Source organism: Pleurodeles waltl, chromosome 5, assembly GCF_031143425.1.
Source record: "Pleurodeles waltl isolate 20211129_DDA chromosome 5, aPleWal1.hap1.20221129, whole genome shotgun sequence".
Classification (NCBI taxonomy): Eukaryota; Metazoa; Chordata; class Amphibia; order Caudata; family Salamandridae; genus Pleurodeles; species Pleurodeles waltl.
The window spans coordinates 1,867,526,361-1,867,544,183 of NC_090444.1; the positions used below are offsets into that span (position 1 = coordinate 1,867,526,361).

The 17,823-nt window shown below is 50.4% G+C and overlaps 1 protein-coding gene across 2 annotated transcripts in view; it reads right to left on the bottom strand.

Moving 5' to 3' along the window:
• Nucleotides 1–17,823, bottom strand: part of LOC138296905 (phosphofurin acidic cluster sorting protein 2-like) — a 617,149-nt gene that overhangs the window by 34,350 nt on the left and 564,976 nt on the right. For both annotated transcript variants that reach the window (XM_069236419.1, XM_069236418.1), the window contains exon 23: nucleotides 15,113–15,226. In XM_069236419.1, the coding sequence (XP_069092520.1) occupies nucleotides 15,113–15,226 (114 nt within the window). The remainder of the gene's footprint in view (nucleotides 1–15,112; nucleotides 15,227–17,823) is intronic.

The window sequence follows — 17,823 nt, forward strand, 5'->3', positions numbered from 1 at the left end:
TGCATGTAACCGTGGGAGTGTCAGTAACTCCAAACCTACGTACCAAGTGTAACCTTGGGAGTGTCAGTAACTCCAAACCTATGTACCGAGAGTAGACTTGGGAGTGTCAGTAACTCCAGCCTTGTTCCAGGTATAACCTAGTTCCGAGTGTAACCTTGGGTGTGTCAGTAACTCCAAACCTGTGTCCAAGTGTAACTCTGGGAGTGTCAGTAACTCCAAACCTATGTACCGAGTGTAAACTTGGAAGTGTCAGTAACTCCAACCTTGTTCCAAGTATAACCTATTTCCGAGTGTAACCTTGGGAGTGTCAGTAACTCCAAACCTGTGTCCAAGTGTAACTCTGGGAGTGTCAGTAACTCCAAACCTACGTACCAAGTGTAACCTTGGGAGTGTTAGTAACTCCAAACCTATGTCCAAGTGTAACCCTGGGAGTGTCAGTAACTTCAAACCTATGTACTGAGTGTAAGCTTGGGAGTGTCATTAACTCCAACCTTGTTCGAAGTATAACCTAGTTCCGAGTGTAACCTTATTTCTAAGCATACTTTGGGGGTTTTCTCTAAAACTACAACCTATGCACAGAGTGTGACCTTGTTTCCTAGTATGCCTAACTCTTATCTATGTATTTAGTGCAACCTTGAGAGTGTATGTAACTCCAATCTTTGTTGTGCGTTTACACCTGGAGTGATAGAGGCTCCAATCAGTATTTTTCGAGTCTTAGAGGATTCTCATACAAAAATCTGGTTATTCTGCTCTTATGGTGTGATTTTGCATAAACCTGTAAGTTTTGGTTAGTGAAGCAGTGCATTGTAATTCGTAGAGGCTTGTCAGCCTATTGATGGTAAATGCCTCTCCTTGTTCTTCCTGGTGTATTGAGTCTTCACGATACCAGAGGTGCTAGTCCCGTAAATACCTGCCTTCGAATACCCAGAAGGTCTTAGGAGCTACATGTCCTGTTCAGCAGAGTAGCACCGCCGCTTAGCAGAATAAGAACCGCAAGCTTTCTTTTTCTTATTTTGTCCCTCCCTCTGGCAGTCCCCTGGATCTGTGTATACTGCCCCTCGATCTCGCACCTTCCCGGGAGGGAGTGGATGTTCAGCAACTGCTCCAGTGTTGTCTCTGCGGTTGGGACCATGTGAGTGCACGACGATCTCGGTACAGAAAGTCCTTTCTGAAGCAATAGATAAAAAGGTGGAAGTAGCAATTAAAAGGTCCTACGTGGCAATGAGAACTTTACACTTCAGCCTCTGTTGAAGGAGTGAGAAAGATTGAACTGTGACCCTTGCCATCACAATGCGACAGGTACATTCTCTGTCTGATGTTTCGTTTGACCTGCTGCGAGCAGTCGCTTCACCTTCAGGAGCTGCAATAGCTACCAGAAGACTCTTAGGGTGTGATAATGGAAGGCAGAGACTTCCCAGAAAACATCACTCATGCATCTCCCCTTCACAGGAGCGAGGCTCTGGCCCACAGCTTCAGGATCCAATAATGCCTGCATTTGCAGTAAGAGGGGCATCGCAGCGCTTTTGAGGTAGGAAGCGTGTCCAGGGGAACACCCGTCTCAAACAAATCCCAGTCCTAGTCAACCTAGCGTGCTGTGCCACCACCCCAGGCAGATCTTGACTACGCCAAGAGAGTCCAGACACCACTTGGGCTCAGTTGAAATATTTTCGAAACATCTGGGAGAGACATGTTTAAAAAAAACGAGATTGCTTTTTCAGGCTATCAGGTGAAATTTGCTCAAGACCCACAATAACTTTTTCTGTGAACCCCATTGCTACGAGATTGAAAAAAAAAACCTTTAGCATTGGCAGAAGGGGCTCAAGACCTCTTGAGCACAGCTACAACAGTACTGATATCAGAAGTGGATTGGTTCCTATTCAACAATTTTTGTGGTACAGAAGTTATCAGGGGGGTTCAGACAAGTTCCGGATTTAAAGAAGGTCAACACCTTTATTCCTCCTCAAACTGTTAAGATTACATCTTTGTCAAGCATCATTCTTTTACTGAAGCAGGTAGACTTCATGGTATCAACAGACTTTCTAGATGCCTATCACACAAATGGTTCCAGAATTTCTCAATATTTGGTGTCCAAGAAAATCATTACCAGTTTCAGGTCCTCCCAATTGGATTGGCAACAGCACAGAGCGTGTTCACAAAACTCTTACCTGGTAGCTTACATTGTTTAGGAATTTCTGTCGCGCCTTATGTCGATGACTAGTTGATTGTCTATCCTTCTTTTTCTAAGGCTTCGGAAGATGTGACTGGTGATCGACTACTCCAAACCATAGGCCATCCCAACATGGTCAATCCAGTTCGTTGGAGCTTTCTTCAGTTTGGAGGTGGGAAGAGCGGTTTTGCACACGATAGAATGTTGAAACTGATGCCTCATGTCAGAGCCTCCAAACAAGGGCACCAGCAAGTGAACGGCAAACTGTACAAGTGGATTCGGCTTCCACACTATCTTTAGTCCCATGGGGTCGTCTACACTTCTGCTCATTAGTAAGACATCTACTAGAACACTGGAGCCTGTTATCCCAGGTGTACGACCATCTGATCCCGATGTCTCCTCAGACTGCAGACTCTCTGCAGCGGAGGCTCCATGCAGAAACCTATCCATGGGTTGTCCTTTTCAAACACTTCCCATAGTAACCAGTACGGGTGGAGGTGGGACCGATTGGGGATCAACCCTAGAGTCTCTGTTGGTTCAAGGGAAATGGGATCCACAAAAACTGTCAATTTTTGGTACACACGGTACAAGGAAAGACTTAAAAGCATTGCTACTGGCTGTGATTAATTCTTTCCAGCTTCTAAAGGGTGAGCTAGTCAGAATCTGGAGGGGCAACATGGTGACCAGGTCTCTGATAAACCACCAGGAAGGAACATGTTCCTGAGAATTAGTTCTTGTAGCTCAAGAGACAGGAATTAGGCAGAGAAGAATCTAATGAATCTTAGTGCGATCAATCTTCGGGGGAAACAGAACTCTTGTAGAGATCATCTGAGCTGCTCATTTCCAACCTCGATATCCTGTTGCCTCCATCCGAAGGTGTTCTAGACAATGACTCAGAAATTCGGAGTCCCTTCGTTGGATGTTTTTGTCCAGGAGGAGACTACACTTCTGCAATAGTCCAACCAAGTCAGAGCTATGGATGCTTTATCGACCACATTGCCTCAGGGATTGTTGTATGCCTCGCCGACAGTTCCTCTGCTCCCGAGGGTTATTCAGAAGATACATGAGGATGCTGGCCAGGTATTGTTAGTAACTCCCTCCTGGCCTCGTAGAAATTTTTTCCCTATCTGCGCAGGCTGTCAATCTTCCCTCCTTGGCTCGTTCCAGTTTATTCCGAACCTAGACCATGTAACTTCAGGGAGGCTACAACTAGGGGTCGGAATTTATTATTATTGGTTTTGTAGAGCGCACAGCTACCCCAATGGGGTTTCCCAGTGCTAGACAAACGACAGGGCCAGAGCCAAAGTTAAGAAATCCAGGTTTTTGAAAGCTTGCGAAACTACAGAAAGATTTGTACGCTCTCAGAGACTCAGGTAGAGAATTCCATAATTTGGAACCCAGGTAGGATAAGGACTTCCCTCCCAGTCTGACCCTCCTGAATCTGGGCACAGTATAAAAACTCAAATGGCTAGAACGAAGGGGCTGTCTGGGACCAAGGATCTGATATGGAGTGGCCCTCATTCGACATAGCCTTGTGCATAAAGTACAGGCTTTGATTGTACTCGCTTCTCAATGGGAAGCCAGTGGAGGTCACACAGAAGAACAGAGACCGGAGAGTGCTTAGGAAGGTGAAATGGCAATCGGGCTGCCGCATTCTGAAATACGTAAAGGCGTCTAGAAGAAGCCCTTGAGGAGCCTATTCCCGTACTCCAGTCAGGAGATAAGTAAGGTGTGAATTACTGTCCTTTGAGCAGAACCCCGGGAGCATCCAAAGTATTTTTTTTGCCACTTAAGAACGCCAAAGCAAGTGCAGGCTCCCTTGGTGATTTTAAGATTCAACAGGAGTTTGTCATCTAACCAGAAGAGCCCATATTTACAAAACAAAAATGACAGAGCATGGTGCCGCAAGCCAGCTTGCTGCATCACGTTATTAGGAAAGCGTGAGGATGCGTCGTACTTAGAGCAATACGACGCATCCCTGTCCTTTCTGCTGCGCTGGCGCACAATTGGCTGCCTAGCACCAACAGGCACTCCAGCACCATGGTGCAAGGCTGCCTGTGTTGCAGGGATGATTGTTTATGTGCAGGAAGGGCCACCTTCCTGCACATGAACAATCATTAATGGCGTTTTCCTCCTATGTATGCTGCAAATGCAGCACACATAGAAAGAGCAAAAAAGAGGAGAAATAAAGGTATTTCTCCTTATTGTTCCACTTTTGTGCCACCCCTGGGGTGGCGTAGGAATCTGATTTATTCCCAGGTTTACAAAAAAGTGTAAATCTGGGAATGCGTCAGATTCCATGGGTGTTGCATGGCAACACCCACAGCAACGCCCATGGAACGCCCTTTTTACGCAGACTTATGCGTGAAAGGGGGCCATATTAATAAGGGCATGAAAACCACGCAAATGTAAATGCCTTGTAAGTATGTGTGGGCACACTGCACCGTCAGAGCGTCAGAAAAGTGATGCTCCGGTAGCGTTATTGTGCCGCAGGGGCCTGCCGGAAGTGCGCGCAGAATAACGAACATAAATGCGTTGAGTACTGCAAATGAACAACTCCGCATACAACCCAAGACCTCGATGGGCAAATAGGCAAACATCTGATAAGTGGGGGCTCCGAGTAGCCATATAAAGTAAAATATGTACCAACTCAGCAATGAAAGTAAGCTTTCTAAGGAGTATATGAACCATAGGTAACCACACTTTAATCAGGTTTTATATCAATATGCTCATTATGCGTACGCATGAATTATGAAACAAGGCCATAGCCTTATATCTCATTCAAATGTGACGCAAGGTACAAAAACTCAGTAAAAAGCCGGCACAAAACTTAGAAGCGAAGGCAGCTAAGTAGCAAAGAGCAGCATTTGCTGAAGACCCTTCTCTTTCAAACTGTGGAGCTTATTTACAAGCCCGGTGTGCCGCTGCGCTTGTCTCTTTGTGACGCACCAGTGGCGCGTAGCGCAGATCCATAGCTACGAGGCCACACACAGCCACCTTGCGCTGCTTTTCATGGCCTTGTAGATATGGTGTAAAGCAAGGGAGCACAAGTCGCTGCGTTCCCTCACACTGCGCCAGGGAGGCGTTCCATGGGCGTTACTGTGGGTGTTCCCAGGCAACCCCCATGGATTATGATGCATTCCCATATTTACACGTATCTGTAAACCTGGGACTGCGTCAAGACTGTACGCCTCCCCAGAGCAGGCACAACAAGGAGAAATATTCCTTTTAGTTGTTTCCTCTTTCTACGTGTGACGTATTCTGCAGCACACATAGAGAAACACGTCTCTCTGGATTGTTTTTGTGCAGGAAGGTGTCCCTTCCCGCACGAAAACATTCCTGCATGCAACGCAGACACCCTTGCACCGCGGTGCCTGCGTAGGCGCTAGGCAGCCCATTGTGCGCCAGCTAAGGAGAGGACGGAATTGCACTGTATTTCGTAAATACAATGCTTTTCTGCCCTTTCCCCGCGGCACAGCAAACTCACTTGCTGCGCCACCCTGCGCCACAGGCTTGTAAATATGCCCCTGAGTCCTGTGTCATAGAAAGGGTTGGAAGCTTCAAATCCTAAGCGTCAAACTCTGGCTTGATAACCGGAGGAGATGGGGAGAGGCATGCGATCCAAATCATGGAACGGTCTCGAAATGCTGTTGTTCGTGCAACCAGTTTCAATGTGGGCAAAAGAGGACTAAAGTTTGTAAAGAAAGATGGAGCAGATAAGTAAAGCATGAGATGAGATGGAGGTGAACGACTGTTGATGCCACAGACGCGACAGAATGTGAGAGCAAGAAACAGATATCATACGCTGGTGGTACATGAGGCACAGCAAAGGGGGATCACAGGAAGCTGGGATCACAGGGAGCAGGACCGTAGGAAGCAGGACCATAGGAAGCAGGACCAGAGGATATAGGAAGCAGGACGACAGGAAGCGGGACCAGAGGATATAGGAAGCAGGACCAACCACAGGAAGCAGGACCAGAGGATATAGGAAGCAGGACGACAGGAAGCAGGACCAGAGGATATAGGAAGCAGGACCACAGGAAGCAGTACCACAGGATATAGGAAGCAGGACCACAGGAAGCAGTACCACAGGATATAGGAAGCAGGACCAGAGGATATAGGAAGCAGGACCACAGGAAGCAAGACTATAGGATATAGGAAGCAGGACCATAGGAAGCAGGACCAGAGGATATAGGAAGCAGGACCACAGGAAGCAGTACCACAGGATATAGGAAGCAGGGCCACAGGAAGCAGGACCACAGGAATCAGGACCACAGGATATAGGAAGCAGGACTACAGGAAGCAGGACTACAGGAAGCAGGACCGCAGGGAGCAGGACCGCAGGAAGCAGGACCATAGGAAGCAGGACCACAGGATATAGGAAGCAGGACCGCAGGAAGCAGGACCATAGGAAGCAGGACCACAGGAAGCAGGACCACAGGAAGCATGTGACGAGGCAAAATGGATAGGGACAAAAATACAGGATCGTAGACGATTAACGCACTAGTAAACATTACACAAAATGCTGTGAGACAACATCTAACTGAAAAACTAGCTTTCTATGCTTCAAGAATGATCAAATACCAGAAACATACTGTTGATAAATGGCTCTCCAGCTTGTTCTGGTAACATCAGTGAAACTACATAGATACTGGAACCATTCTGCATTAAGAAATAGGAAAGGAATTTCCACCTCCCTTTCTACATCTTCTACTTCTGTTGTTAAGGGCAACTTCAAGAAGTGGGTATGCTGCTAGTATTAAAGGAACAAGGTCACATGTAAGTGCCAGGTCTTCGAGTCGCTGTTATGCACTGCTAGAGTTCCCAGCCCCAGGGGGCAACATGATGAGGAACATGACACCACGCTGACACTGGGAAAAGCAAGCAAATGCCTAATTACGGAATTCTTGGCACTTGCTGGCCCTACGCTGTCCAAACAGTCTGTTCATGTCATCCCTGGTGATGATTCCTGCGATTCCTGGGATAATAGTTATGACACTGCCCCACAAAAGTTTCACCAGAGTATTCAGGGGATTTAATACAGTGAAGAATGCTTGGTCTTGGATTCACCAGATGATACCAAGACCATTTCAACCGACCTCCCCCTTAGCACAAAAGAACAAGTTACTTACCTTCGGTAACGTCTTTTGTGGTAGAGACATATTCTAGTTGCAGATTCCTTACCTTGGAATTTCCCCCAGGCGTCCGTTTGGATCCAGAGATTTTTCTCTAGCAGTACCCCCTGCCTGGAGTTAGGCGGTGTCGGTCGACTCCACATCCATTGTTGGCTTCGTGGTCGCCAAATATGATGCCGCAAGTTGTATATAAGCGCCATCCTGGCGCAATGACATCAGTTTCTCTTCACGACTTTCCATGCCAGCAGCACAGAGCCATGAAGAACACTGAGAATTGTGCGCCAAAACTAGGGCCTGGAAAGGAAGTCCTTGTCCAGAGAAATCAATTTGTAGAGCGGGAGGATGGGTGGATCGGTAAGAAATCTGCAACTGGAATATGTCTCTACCAGAGAATTAGTTACCGACGGTAAGCAACTTGTTCATCTGATAGAGACTTCTAGTTGCAGATTCCTCATCTTAGACTAGGGGGGTCATTCTGACCCCGGCGGTCTTAGACCGCCGGGGCCAGGGTCGGCGGGAGCACCGCCGACAGGCCGGCGGTGCCCCGCAGGGCATTCTGACCGCGGCGGTAAAGCCGCGGTCAGACCGGCAAAACTGGCGGTCTCCCGCCAGTGTACCGCCGCCCGTTTGAATCCTCCAAGGCGGCGCAGCTAGCTGCGCCGCCGAGGGGATTCCGACCCCCCCCTACCGCCATCCAGTTCCCGGCGGTCCGCCCGCCGGGAACCGGATGGCGGTAGGGGGGGTCGCGGGGCCCCTGGGGGCCCCTGCAGTGCCCATGCCACTGGCATGGGCACTGCAGGGGCCCCCGTAAGAGGGCCCCTACGAGTATTTCACTGTCTGCTTGGCAGACAGTGAAATACGCGACGGGTGCAACAGCACCCGTCGCACCTTCCCACTCCGCCGGCTCGATTACGAGCCGGCTTCATCGTGGGAAGGACGGTTTCCCCTGGGCTGGCGGGCGGCCTTTTGGAGGCCGCCCGCCAGCCCAGGGGAAACCTCAAAATACCCACCGCGGTCTTCCAACCGCGGTACGGTATTTTGGCGGCTCCCGCCGGGCGCGCGGTGACCGCGCCCGGCGGGAGTCAGAATGACCCCCTAGATACCCAAGCATGACAATCCCTAGAGATGGTCTGCAAACCAAAAATCATACTAGAAAAGGACCGAACAAGCAAAGTACCTGTCCTTCCAGACCTCACTGTCCAGGCAGTAGTGTTTGGTGAATGTGTGCAAAGACGCCCACGTTGCTGCGTCACAGATGTCCAGGACTGGAACTCCTTGTGCTAATGAGGTGGCTGCAACTGTTGCCCTGGTACAGTGAGCGCGCAAACCCTCCAGGGGTTGCTTTTTACCCAAGGCGTAGCACATTCTAATGCAGAGAACGAGCCATCTAGAGATGGTCCTTTTCTGCACTGTCTGGCCGTTCTTGGCATCCACATAACCAATGAAGAGTTGATCATCCACTTGGAACACTTTGGTACGATCAAGGTAGAACGCCAACGCTCTTTTTGGGTCCAAGCGGTGGAGTCTCTCCTCTTTCTTAGAAGAATGTGGGGGTGCGTAAAAAGTAGGCAAGGTGATGGATTGTCTTACATGAAAGGGCGTGACCGCTTTAGGTAAAAAGAAAGCCCTGGTACAAAGCACCACTTTGTCAGGATAGGTGGTGAGTTAGGGAGGCGCAGATGACAATGCCTTCCGCTCACTCACCCTGTGGGCAGTGGTGATGGCCACAAGGAAGAACGTAAGGTCAGGCGCCTGAGAGGACAATTGTGTAGTGGCTCAAAAGGGGCGCACATGAGGAATGCCAGAACCAAATTCAAATCCCTCTGGGGCATGATGAATGGGGATGGAGGAAATATGGGTAAGTCCCTTAAGGAACCTACTAACAACAAGTGACTTAAACAAAGAGGGTTGGGTCAGGTAATCTCAGAAATGCAGAGATAGCAGACAAATAACCTTTGAGAATTCCCAAAGCAGAGCCTGCTGGGCCAAAGAAAGTATAAACAAGAGGACCTCTGAAAGAAGGGCAGAGGGGGTGGGCGGCAAGTCAAAAGACTTGTCTGTGCTCCATGCCAGAAATTATTTCTAATGGAAGGTGTACTAGCGTTTTGGTGGAGGGACGCCTGGCTGCCAAGCTAAAGTTGCAGACTTCGGGTGGAAGATCGAAAGCTGTCAACTGTTGCCACTCAATCTCCACACAAGAAGAAGACTGAACAGGTTCATGTGGAGAACCCTCCCCTTCCTGCTGCTGTGACAGTAGATCCTCCCGAAGGGGCAGTCTATTTGGAGGATTGCTGGACATGCTCTACAGCTCGGTATACCAGACTCTTCATGCCCAGTCCAGAGCCACAAACATCACTTGGGCCTGGTCGTTCTTGATCTTCTTGAGAACTCTGGGTAGCTGTGGTATGGGCGGAAACAATTACAGGAGACCTGAGCTCCACTTGAGACAAAACTCCAATGCACAAAACTGCTGACACTGCACATTCTCTCCGGAGGCAAACATATCTAACCAATGCTCTCCCCACTGCTGAAAGAGACCTTGTGCCACATCCGGATGGAGTAGCCATTCGTGAGATTGACCAGGCATTATCAGATGAGTTTGTCCACTCTGGCATTCAGAGAGCCCACCATGTGTTGAACTACCTGCAAAATGCCCTGACGTTCCAGCCATGTTCAAAGTCACAGTCTCCTGACAAAAGGCCCACGGCCCCACACCGCTTGTTGCAGTACCACATGGTGGTGGTGATGTCTGTGAACACCTGCACTACTTTCGCTTTGAGAGAGGAAATAAATGCTTTCAATGCCAGTCTGATCACCTGGAGCTCCACGAAAGTTGATGTGAAGTCCATAATCCTCCGCAGACCAGATGCCTCTGATCTCTGCCTCTCCCAGGTGGCTGCCCCATGTCAGGAGTGACACATCAGTCATTACTGTCAGAACTGGGTGTGGAAGGGAGAGCGATCTGCCTTGGACCCAATTGTGATTCGTTAGCCACCACTGCAGACCATGCACAGTCCCCTCTGAGATCTGGACCATGTAGGAGAGATTACCTTGCTGCTGGGCCAACTGGAATGTCAGGTCCCACTGCAGAGCCCCCATATGCCATCTGGCATGTGTCATCAACAGGAAGCCAGAGGCCATGAGGCCCAGCAGCCTCAGAGTCATTCCCACCAAAATCTAGGATAGAGGCTGTAACATCGGTGTCATAGCCTGAATATCCTGGACTCGCCACCCGGGAAGATAAGCCCGAGACCCCACTGGTGTCCAGAACAGCTCTGATGAAAGAAAGCATCTGAGAGGAGTCAGATATAGTAAACCCCAGACAATGCAGGAGTTCTGCCGTAGTATGGAGGGGGAGACAGCCTTGAGTGAGCCCACCTTCAAAAGCCAGCTGTGAGGTAGGGGAAGACTAAAAACCCTGACTTGCACAGATGAGCTGTGACCACCGCCATCACTTAAGTGAACACCCGAGGGGTGCTGGTAAGGCTGAAGGGGTGCACAGTAAACTGAAAATGCTCGTGGCCCGCCGTGAACCGCAAGTAACGTCTGTGGGCTAGCAGGACAGGAATATGGAAATATGCATCCTGCAAGTCCAACGCTACCATCCAGTCTCCTGGGTCCAAGGCAGACAGGACCTGAGCCAGAGTGAGCATTTTGAACTTCTCCTTTTGAGGAAGAGATTGAGGGATCAAAGGTCTAGGATAGGACTCAGGCCCTGATCCTTTCTGGGTACCAGAAAGTAGGGGGAATAAGAACCATGATTTACTTTTGGCACAGGGACTCTCTCGAGGCTCCTTTGGCCAGGAAAGCCGTAACCTTCTTGCAGAGAAGGGGCAAGTAATTCTCCGTCATCCAACCATAGGATGGTGGCATGGAGGGAGGGGTAGCTTCGAAAGGGAGGGAGTAGCACATATTGCAAAACCCACCTGTCTGGCGAGATGGACTGCCAGCGGAGCAGGTGATGGTGAATCCTGCCTCCGACTGGTCCCTAGTGGGGAAGCATCAGGCGAGGAAAGTTTGGAGGTCACTGCAGGAAGGGGGCGATGGACTGGCTGGACCGCTGGCTCCCTGATCCACGAGGACAGTGGATCTCACATCCCCAGCCACGCAGAGGCTGGGCAGCGTGGGCAGCACCGTGGCTGGAGGGGAATGGATGTGAGGGGCCTTCTGTGGCCACAAAAGGGGCGAAAAGCAGACTGAAGAGGATGAGGGGCAGCTGCGAGGCCCAAGGACCTGGCTGTAGCATGAGAATCCTTGAAGCGAAAGAGCGTCCAGTCTGCTTTGTCTCCAAAGAGACGGATGCTATCAAAGTTCATGTTCGTAAGGGTGGATTGGACATCCCCCGAAAAGCCAGATGTCTTCAACCAGGCGTGGCGCCTCAAGGCCACCGTCAATGCAACTGATCTGCCCAGCAAGTCGGTCGTGTCCAGCCCACATCTGATTGTGAACTTTGCTGCACCTCTCCCGTCAGCAACAGCTTGGGAGAGAATGGCCTGGGCCCCCTCTGGGACCTGTGGCAGCACCTGTGCAACCGTGTCTCACAAGCATGGGTGTAACAGCCCAAAAGGCATGAACACAACGCCGGGCGGGAGGAAGAGAACAGTTTCTTCCAAAGATGGTCCAGCCTCTTGGATTCTCTATCCGGGGGTGGGGGGGGGGGGGCGGAAGGGAATGCCCCCTGGGCCGTAGATGTTTGGATGACCAAGCTCTCAGGGGTGGGGTGTTGCGTCAGGAATGCTAGGTCATTAGGAGCAGGTCTTGGGCAGCAGACGATTGTCCTGTCCACAGGAGCCTCTGTCCTGGGTGTGAACCAGCTACCCTGCAGGACATCAGTATGGGCTTTATTAAAGGGCAAAAGGGGGTAAGAGGAGGAAGCCCCAGGCTGAAGCACCACTGTCAGGAGGTTAGTCCTGACTGCCACCGAAGGCAGCTCGAGGTCCAAGACCTCGGTTGCTCTTCGCACCACTATTTAATAGGAGGCTCCCTCCTTCGTAGCCATGGTAGGGAAAGAAAGTATGCCAGAGTCCGACAAAGTGTCTAAACCACTGTCCTCACTCAGGTCCATCCTCCAGTCCATAAGGTCTTGCTGGGATCCTACAGGGTCCATCTCTCACTTTACCCCAACCCATAAGAGTAAGGGTCAGGATCCAGCTCTGTGTCGGAGTCAGCAATAAGGATGGGGTCAACGCCACCCGGGGGCATGGGCAGCGTTGGAAGCACTGACGTCTGTACCAGAGTCAGGGAAGGTCGAGCTGGTATGACCGATGCTGGTTTGGATCCGGGAATGAGTCCATGGGTGCCCCCTGGAGCCGAGGCCGAAGCTGCCAGTGCGGAACTCAAGGGTGCCCCTGCCGACTCTGTGGGGCCTGAAGGTGCTCCAATGGAGTCGAACAGCCAAAATATGCGGTGCAAGGTCTCATAAAATTCCCTTAGTTGGGAAGAGGTTGTCGCTCCAGGTCCCGGAAACCCAGGGAAGCATAGAGCTGATCCAGATGCAGGCTTCAAGGACAGAGGCCTAGAACGACAACGCTCCCTATCACTCATCTCGCAGGCCGACAAATGTGGTGAAGTTGAAGAACACTTGCTCTTCTTTGACTTCCTTTTGTGCCTCTTACCTGATCGTCCTGTGGACTTGGAGTGGGATGAAGATGAATGGGGGCTCCATGACCGTTCTTGCAACCTTCCTCTCGACTGAGATCGGGAGTGACGAGACGCTGAGTGGCGGCCAACAAAAGCTTTAGGGACCACTCCCTCAAAGCCTTGGGATTAATGGCCGAGCACTCAGAGCATGACTTCAGTTGTGGTCACGCTTCAGACACAATGACAGAATCTGAAGGGCTTGAATATGATCTTACGCAAAAACATCCCACGACGCACCAGAAGTCGAAAAAGGTTCAGTCAAAAAAAACAGAGAAGTAGCTCTTTCTTCGGATCATCGCTGGCTGGCAGGGAAAGAAAAGAACTGACATCAGCATGCCAGTAAGGCGCCTATATAGGACCTGCAACGTCATATCCGGCACACATGATGCTGACGAGGGTCGCAGAGCCGACAGATGCCACCTGACAGCGCGCAGGGGTCGTGCTCGAGAAAAATCTCCGGATCCAGACTGATACCTGAGGAAAATTTTAAGGTAAAGAATCTGCAACTAGATGTCTATCTGGGGCAGGAAAGGCAGCTCCCTGGTTACCTATGCTCACTAAACTTCAGTGGCAACGTCCGTTCAGAAAGGGAATAAGTCTGTTTATCGTATCTCACCGCAGAGAGCAAGTTCTAGCATTCTGTAACTGGTGTCAATAGGGGGAGGGTAAAAATAAATCTCTGCTACTGCAGATCATGGAAGTTGTTTCTTTTTTCTGCCACCAACAAGACTGAGGGACTCAAGAAAAAGTTGTACATACTTCTCGCAGACGAGAACTGCAGTCCTCGAAGAATGACTAACCCATGTAGCCACCTTACAGGCAGAGCAACCCACAATTTTATGACGTACGATGACTGCTAAATATCCAAATATTATGAAGAAACAGTTTAATAAAGCAGAGGTCAGTATTAGGTTTATGGTGAAAAAATCTAGTGTGGATTCAGGAGTCTGAGCCCAAAGCACATCAGGCATTATCTGCTGTTCCGCACTGAGAATTCGCAGATCAGTCACGAAAATTAGCCACATTGAGAGGATCTATGAAAGATGAAATGCAGCAAGAAACTTCTTTGGAACCTTCACACAAAAATACACAAAAAAGGCTATTCATCGGGAACCTAGAAGGGAAGAGGGGAGCTTAGAGCTTCAAGAGGTCATTTCAAGGAAGGAATGGATGGACTAGACTGTCTGCCATTTCCACAACTTTCAGACAAGTCTGAGTAATGAAGACATTTGCTTCTGACTAGATATCAATAGAAAGTTATTGCTGGCCTTCCCTGACTATAGCCCCTAGATATTTAAAGTGTTAGCAGGTTTATCCTAGCACATGTGTGCATGGGCATCTCACAAGATGTCTTCCTGCTCCGTGTGATTTCTCTCTGATCTATTTACTACTAGAACAGTTGAGCACCTTGCTGGTATTGTTACTTGTGCAGCAGCAAGGATAATAACCTTGAATCTACTGGGTCCTTCTACTGGCCTCTTCACCACGCTGCCCTCTGCATGGCAGCCGTGTACTCCAACCCCTACGTCTCTGGGTACAGAGTGCCTTGTGGTTCTGGCTTCCTGCTCACCTCTCTGCGTGGCACATTACAAATCACCTTCTTCACCCTCACGCTGCACCGCATCCCACTAATCTGTGTACACAGACCCGGCATTCACATTTCTACCACTCACTCACCTTTCAGTGGGATCCTTTGCCCACCCCCCTCCACAGTAGAACGCCTCTGGTTTCCTCCCTGACATAGGTGATGTTTTATTTATAGACAGGTCACCGCGCCATATATTCTTCCCTTGTACTCGCCTCACAGCATGGCTACCAAGCCCCTCACCCCGTTCCATACGTCATGTTTCTCAATCATCACGCAGCGTTCAGTTTTACTCCTTGCAGCAGCAGGACGGTTTCTCGGGTTGCTGTCTTAGTGTTCAAGGTGCAGCATGGTGTGTCCCCCACTCCCTAAGACCTCAGTTCTGTGCTTCCTGCCCACCCCCCAACTCACTGTGCAGCGGGGTGTTTCAGTACGGTACTGCTCATCTCTTCCTTGGCACTCACCGCGCACCATGGTGTCCCCGCTTCTCCTCCCAAGACCTCAGTTCTGTTCCCCCCACTCACTGTGCAGCGGGGTGTTTAAACCCCCGCACAGTACGGTACTGCTCGCTTCCTCAGCACTCACCGCGTAGCATGGTGTTCTGGTTCTTGGCCGTACAGATGAGGCGACTGATGCCTTCAATGATCTGACTCTTGGATTCCAGCTCTTTTTCCTTTTGCTTCTTACTCAAGAACATCACTGCTCACAAGAGAGAACAAGGATATGTGTTAGTACGGTTGTCCCACCCGCCTCTCCATGGGGCATTGCCGGTTTAAGAGGGCCAATGTGTGGAGGCCCCTGTACGCCTGCATATATACTTGTATGTGACTGGTAGGGGACACTGTGTGAGGGTTGAGACCGGTGGAGGGCAGTACGTGAGGGGTGACACTGGTGGAGGGACGTATGTGAGAGAGGATACTGGTGGAGGTCAGTACGTGAGGGATGAGACTGGTGAAGGGCAGTATGTAAAGGATGAGACTGATGCAGGGCAGCATGTGAGGGATGACACTGGTGGAGGACAGTATGTGAGGGATGAGACTGATGGACGTCAGTATGTGAAGGATGAGACTGGTGGAGAGCAGTATGTGAAGGATGAGACTGGTGGAGGGCAGTTTGTGAAGGATGAGACTGGTGGAGGACAGTATGTGAGGGATGAGACTGGTGGAGGTCAGTATGTGAGGGATGAGACTGGTGGAGGGCAGTATGTGAGGGATGAGACTGATGGACGTCAGTATGTGAAGGATGAGACTGGTGGAGGTCAGTACATGAGGGATGACACTGGTGGAGGGCAGTACATGAGGGATGAGACTGGTGGAGGGCAGTACATGAGGGATGAGACTGGTGGAGGGCAGTACATAAAGGATGAGACTGGTGCAGGGCAGTATGTGAAGGATGAGACTGGTGGAGGGCAGTATGTGAGGGATGAGACTGGTGCAGGTCAGTACGTGGGGGATGAGACTGGTGGAGGTCAGTATGTGAAGGATGAGACTAGTGGAGGGCAGCATGTGAGGGATGACACTGGTGGAGGACAGTATGTGAGGGATGAGACTGATGGACGTCAGTATGTGAAGGATGAGACTGGGGGAGGGCAGTACATGAGGGGTGACACTGGTGGAGGGCAGTATGTGAGAGAGGAGACTGGTGGACGTCAGTATGTGAAGGATGAGACTGGTGGAGGGCAGTATGTGAAGGATGAGACTGGTGGAGGGCAGTATCTGAAGGATGAGACTAGTGGAGGTCGGTATGTGAAGGATGAGACTGGAGGTCAGTATGTGAAGGATGAGACTGGGGGAGGGCAGTACATGAGGGGTGACACTGGTGGAGGGCAGTATGTGAGAGAGGAGACTGGTGGACGTCAGTATGTGAAGGATGAGACTGGTGGAGGGCAGTATGTGAAGGATGAGACTGAGACTGGTGGAGGGCAGTATGTGAAGGATGAGACTGGTGGAGAGCAGTATGTGAGGGATGACACTGGTGGAAGTCAGTATGTGAAGGATGAGACTGGTGGGGGTCAGTATGTGAAGGATGAGACTGGTGGAGGTCAGTATGTGAAGGATGAGACTGGTGGAGGGCAGTATGTGAAGGATGAGACTAGTGGAGGTCGGTATGTGAAGGATGAGACTGGAGGTCAGTATGTGAAGGATGAGACTGGTGGAGGTCAGTGCGTGAGGGGTGACACTGGTGGAGGGCAGTATGTGAGAGAGGAGACTGGTGGACGTCAGTATGTGAAGGATGAGACTGGTGGAGGTCAGTATGTGAAGGATGAGACTGGTGGAGGGCAGTATCTGAAGGATGAGACTGGTGCAGGTCAGTATGTGAAGGATGAGACTGGTGGAGGTCAGTATGTGAAGGATGAGACTGGTGGAGGTCAGTTTGTGAAGGATGAGACTGGTGCAGGTCAGTATGTGAAGGATGAGACTGGTGGAGGGCAGTATGTGAAGGATGAGACTGGTGGAGGGCAGTATGTGAAGGATGAGACTAGTGGAGGTCAGTATGTGAAGGATGAGACTGGAGGTCAGTATGTGAAGGATGAGACTGGTGGAGGACAGTATGTGAGGGATGAGACTGATGGACATCAGTATGTGAAGGATGAGACTGGTGGAGGACAGTATGTGAGGGATGAGACTGGTGGAGGTCAGTATGTGAGGGATGAGACTGGTGGAGGGCAGTATGTGAGGGATGAGACTGATGGACGTCAGTATGTGAAGGATGAGACTGGGGGAGGGCAGTACATGAGGGATGAGACTGGTGGAGGGCAGTACATGAGGGATGAGACTGGTGGAGGGCAGTACATGAGGGATGAGACTGGTGGAGGGCAGTACATAAAGGATGAGACTGGTGCAGGGCAGTATGTGAAGGATGAGACTGGTGGAGGTCAGTATGTGAAGGATGAGACTGGTGCAGGTCAGTATGTGAAGGATGAGACTGGTGGAGGGCAGTATGTGAAGGATGAGACTGGTGGAGGGCAGTATGTGAAGGATGAGACTAGTGGAGGTCAGTATGTGAAGGATGAGACTGGAGGTCAGTATGTGAAGGATGAGACTGGTGGAGGACAGTATGTGAGGGATGAGACTGATGGACGTCAGTATGTGAAGGATGAGACTGGTGGAGGACAGTATGTGAGGGATGAGACTGGTGGAGGTCAGTATGTGAGGGATGAGACTGGTGGAGGGCAGTACATGAGGGATGAGACTGGTGGAGGTCAGTACATGAGGGATGAGACTGGTGGAGGGCAGTACATGAGGGATGAGACTGGTGGAGGGCAGTACATGAGGGATGAGACTGGTGGAGGGCAG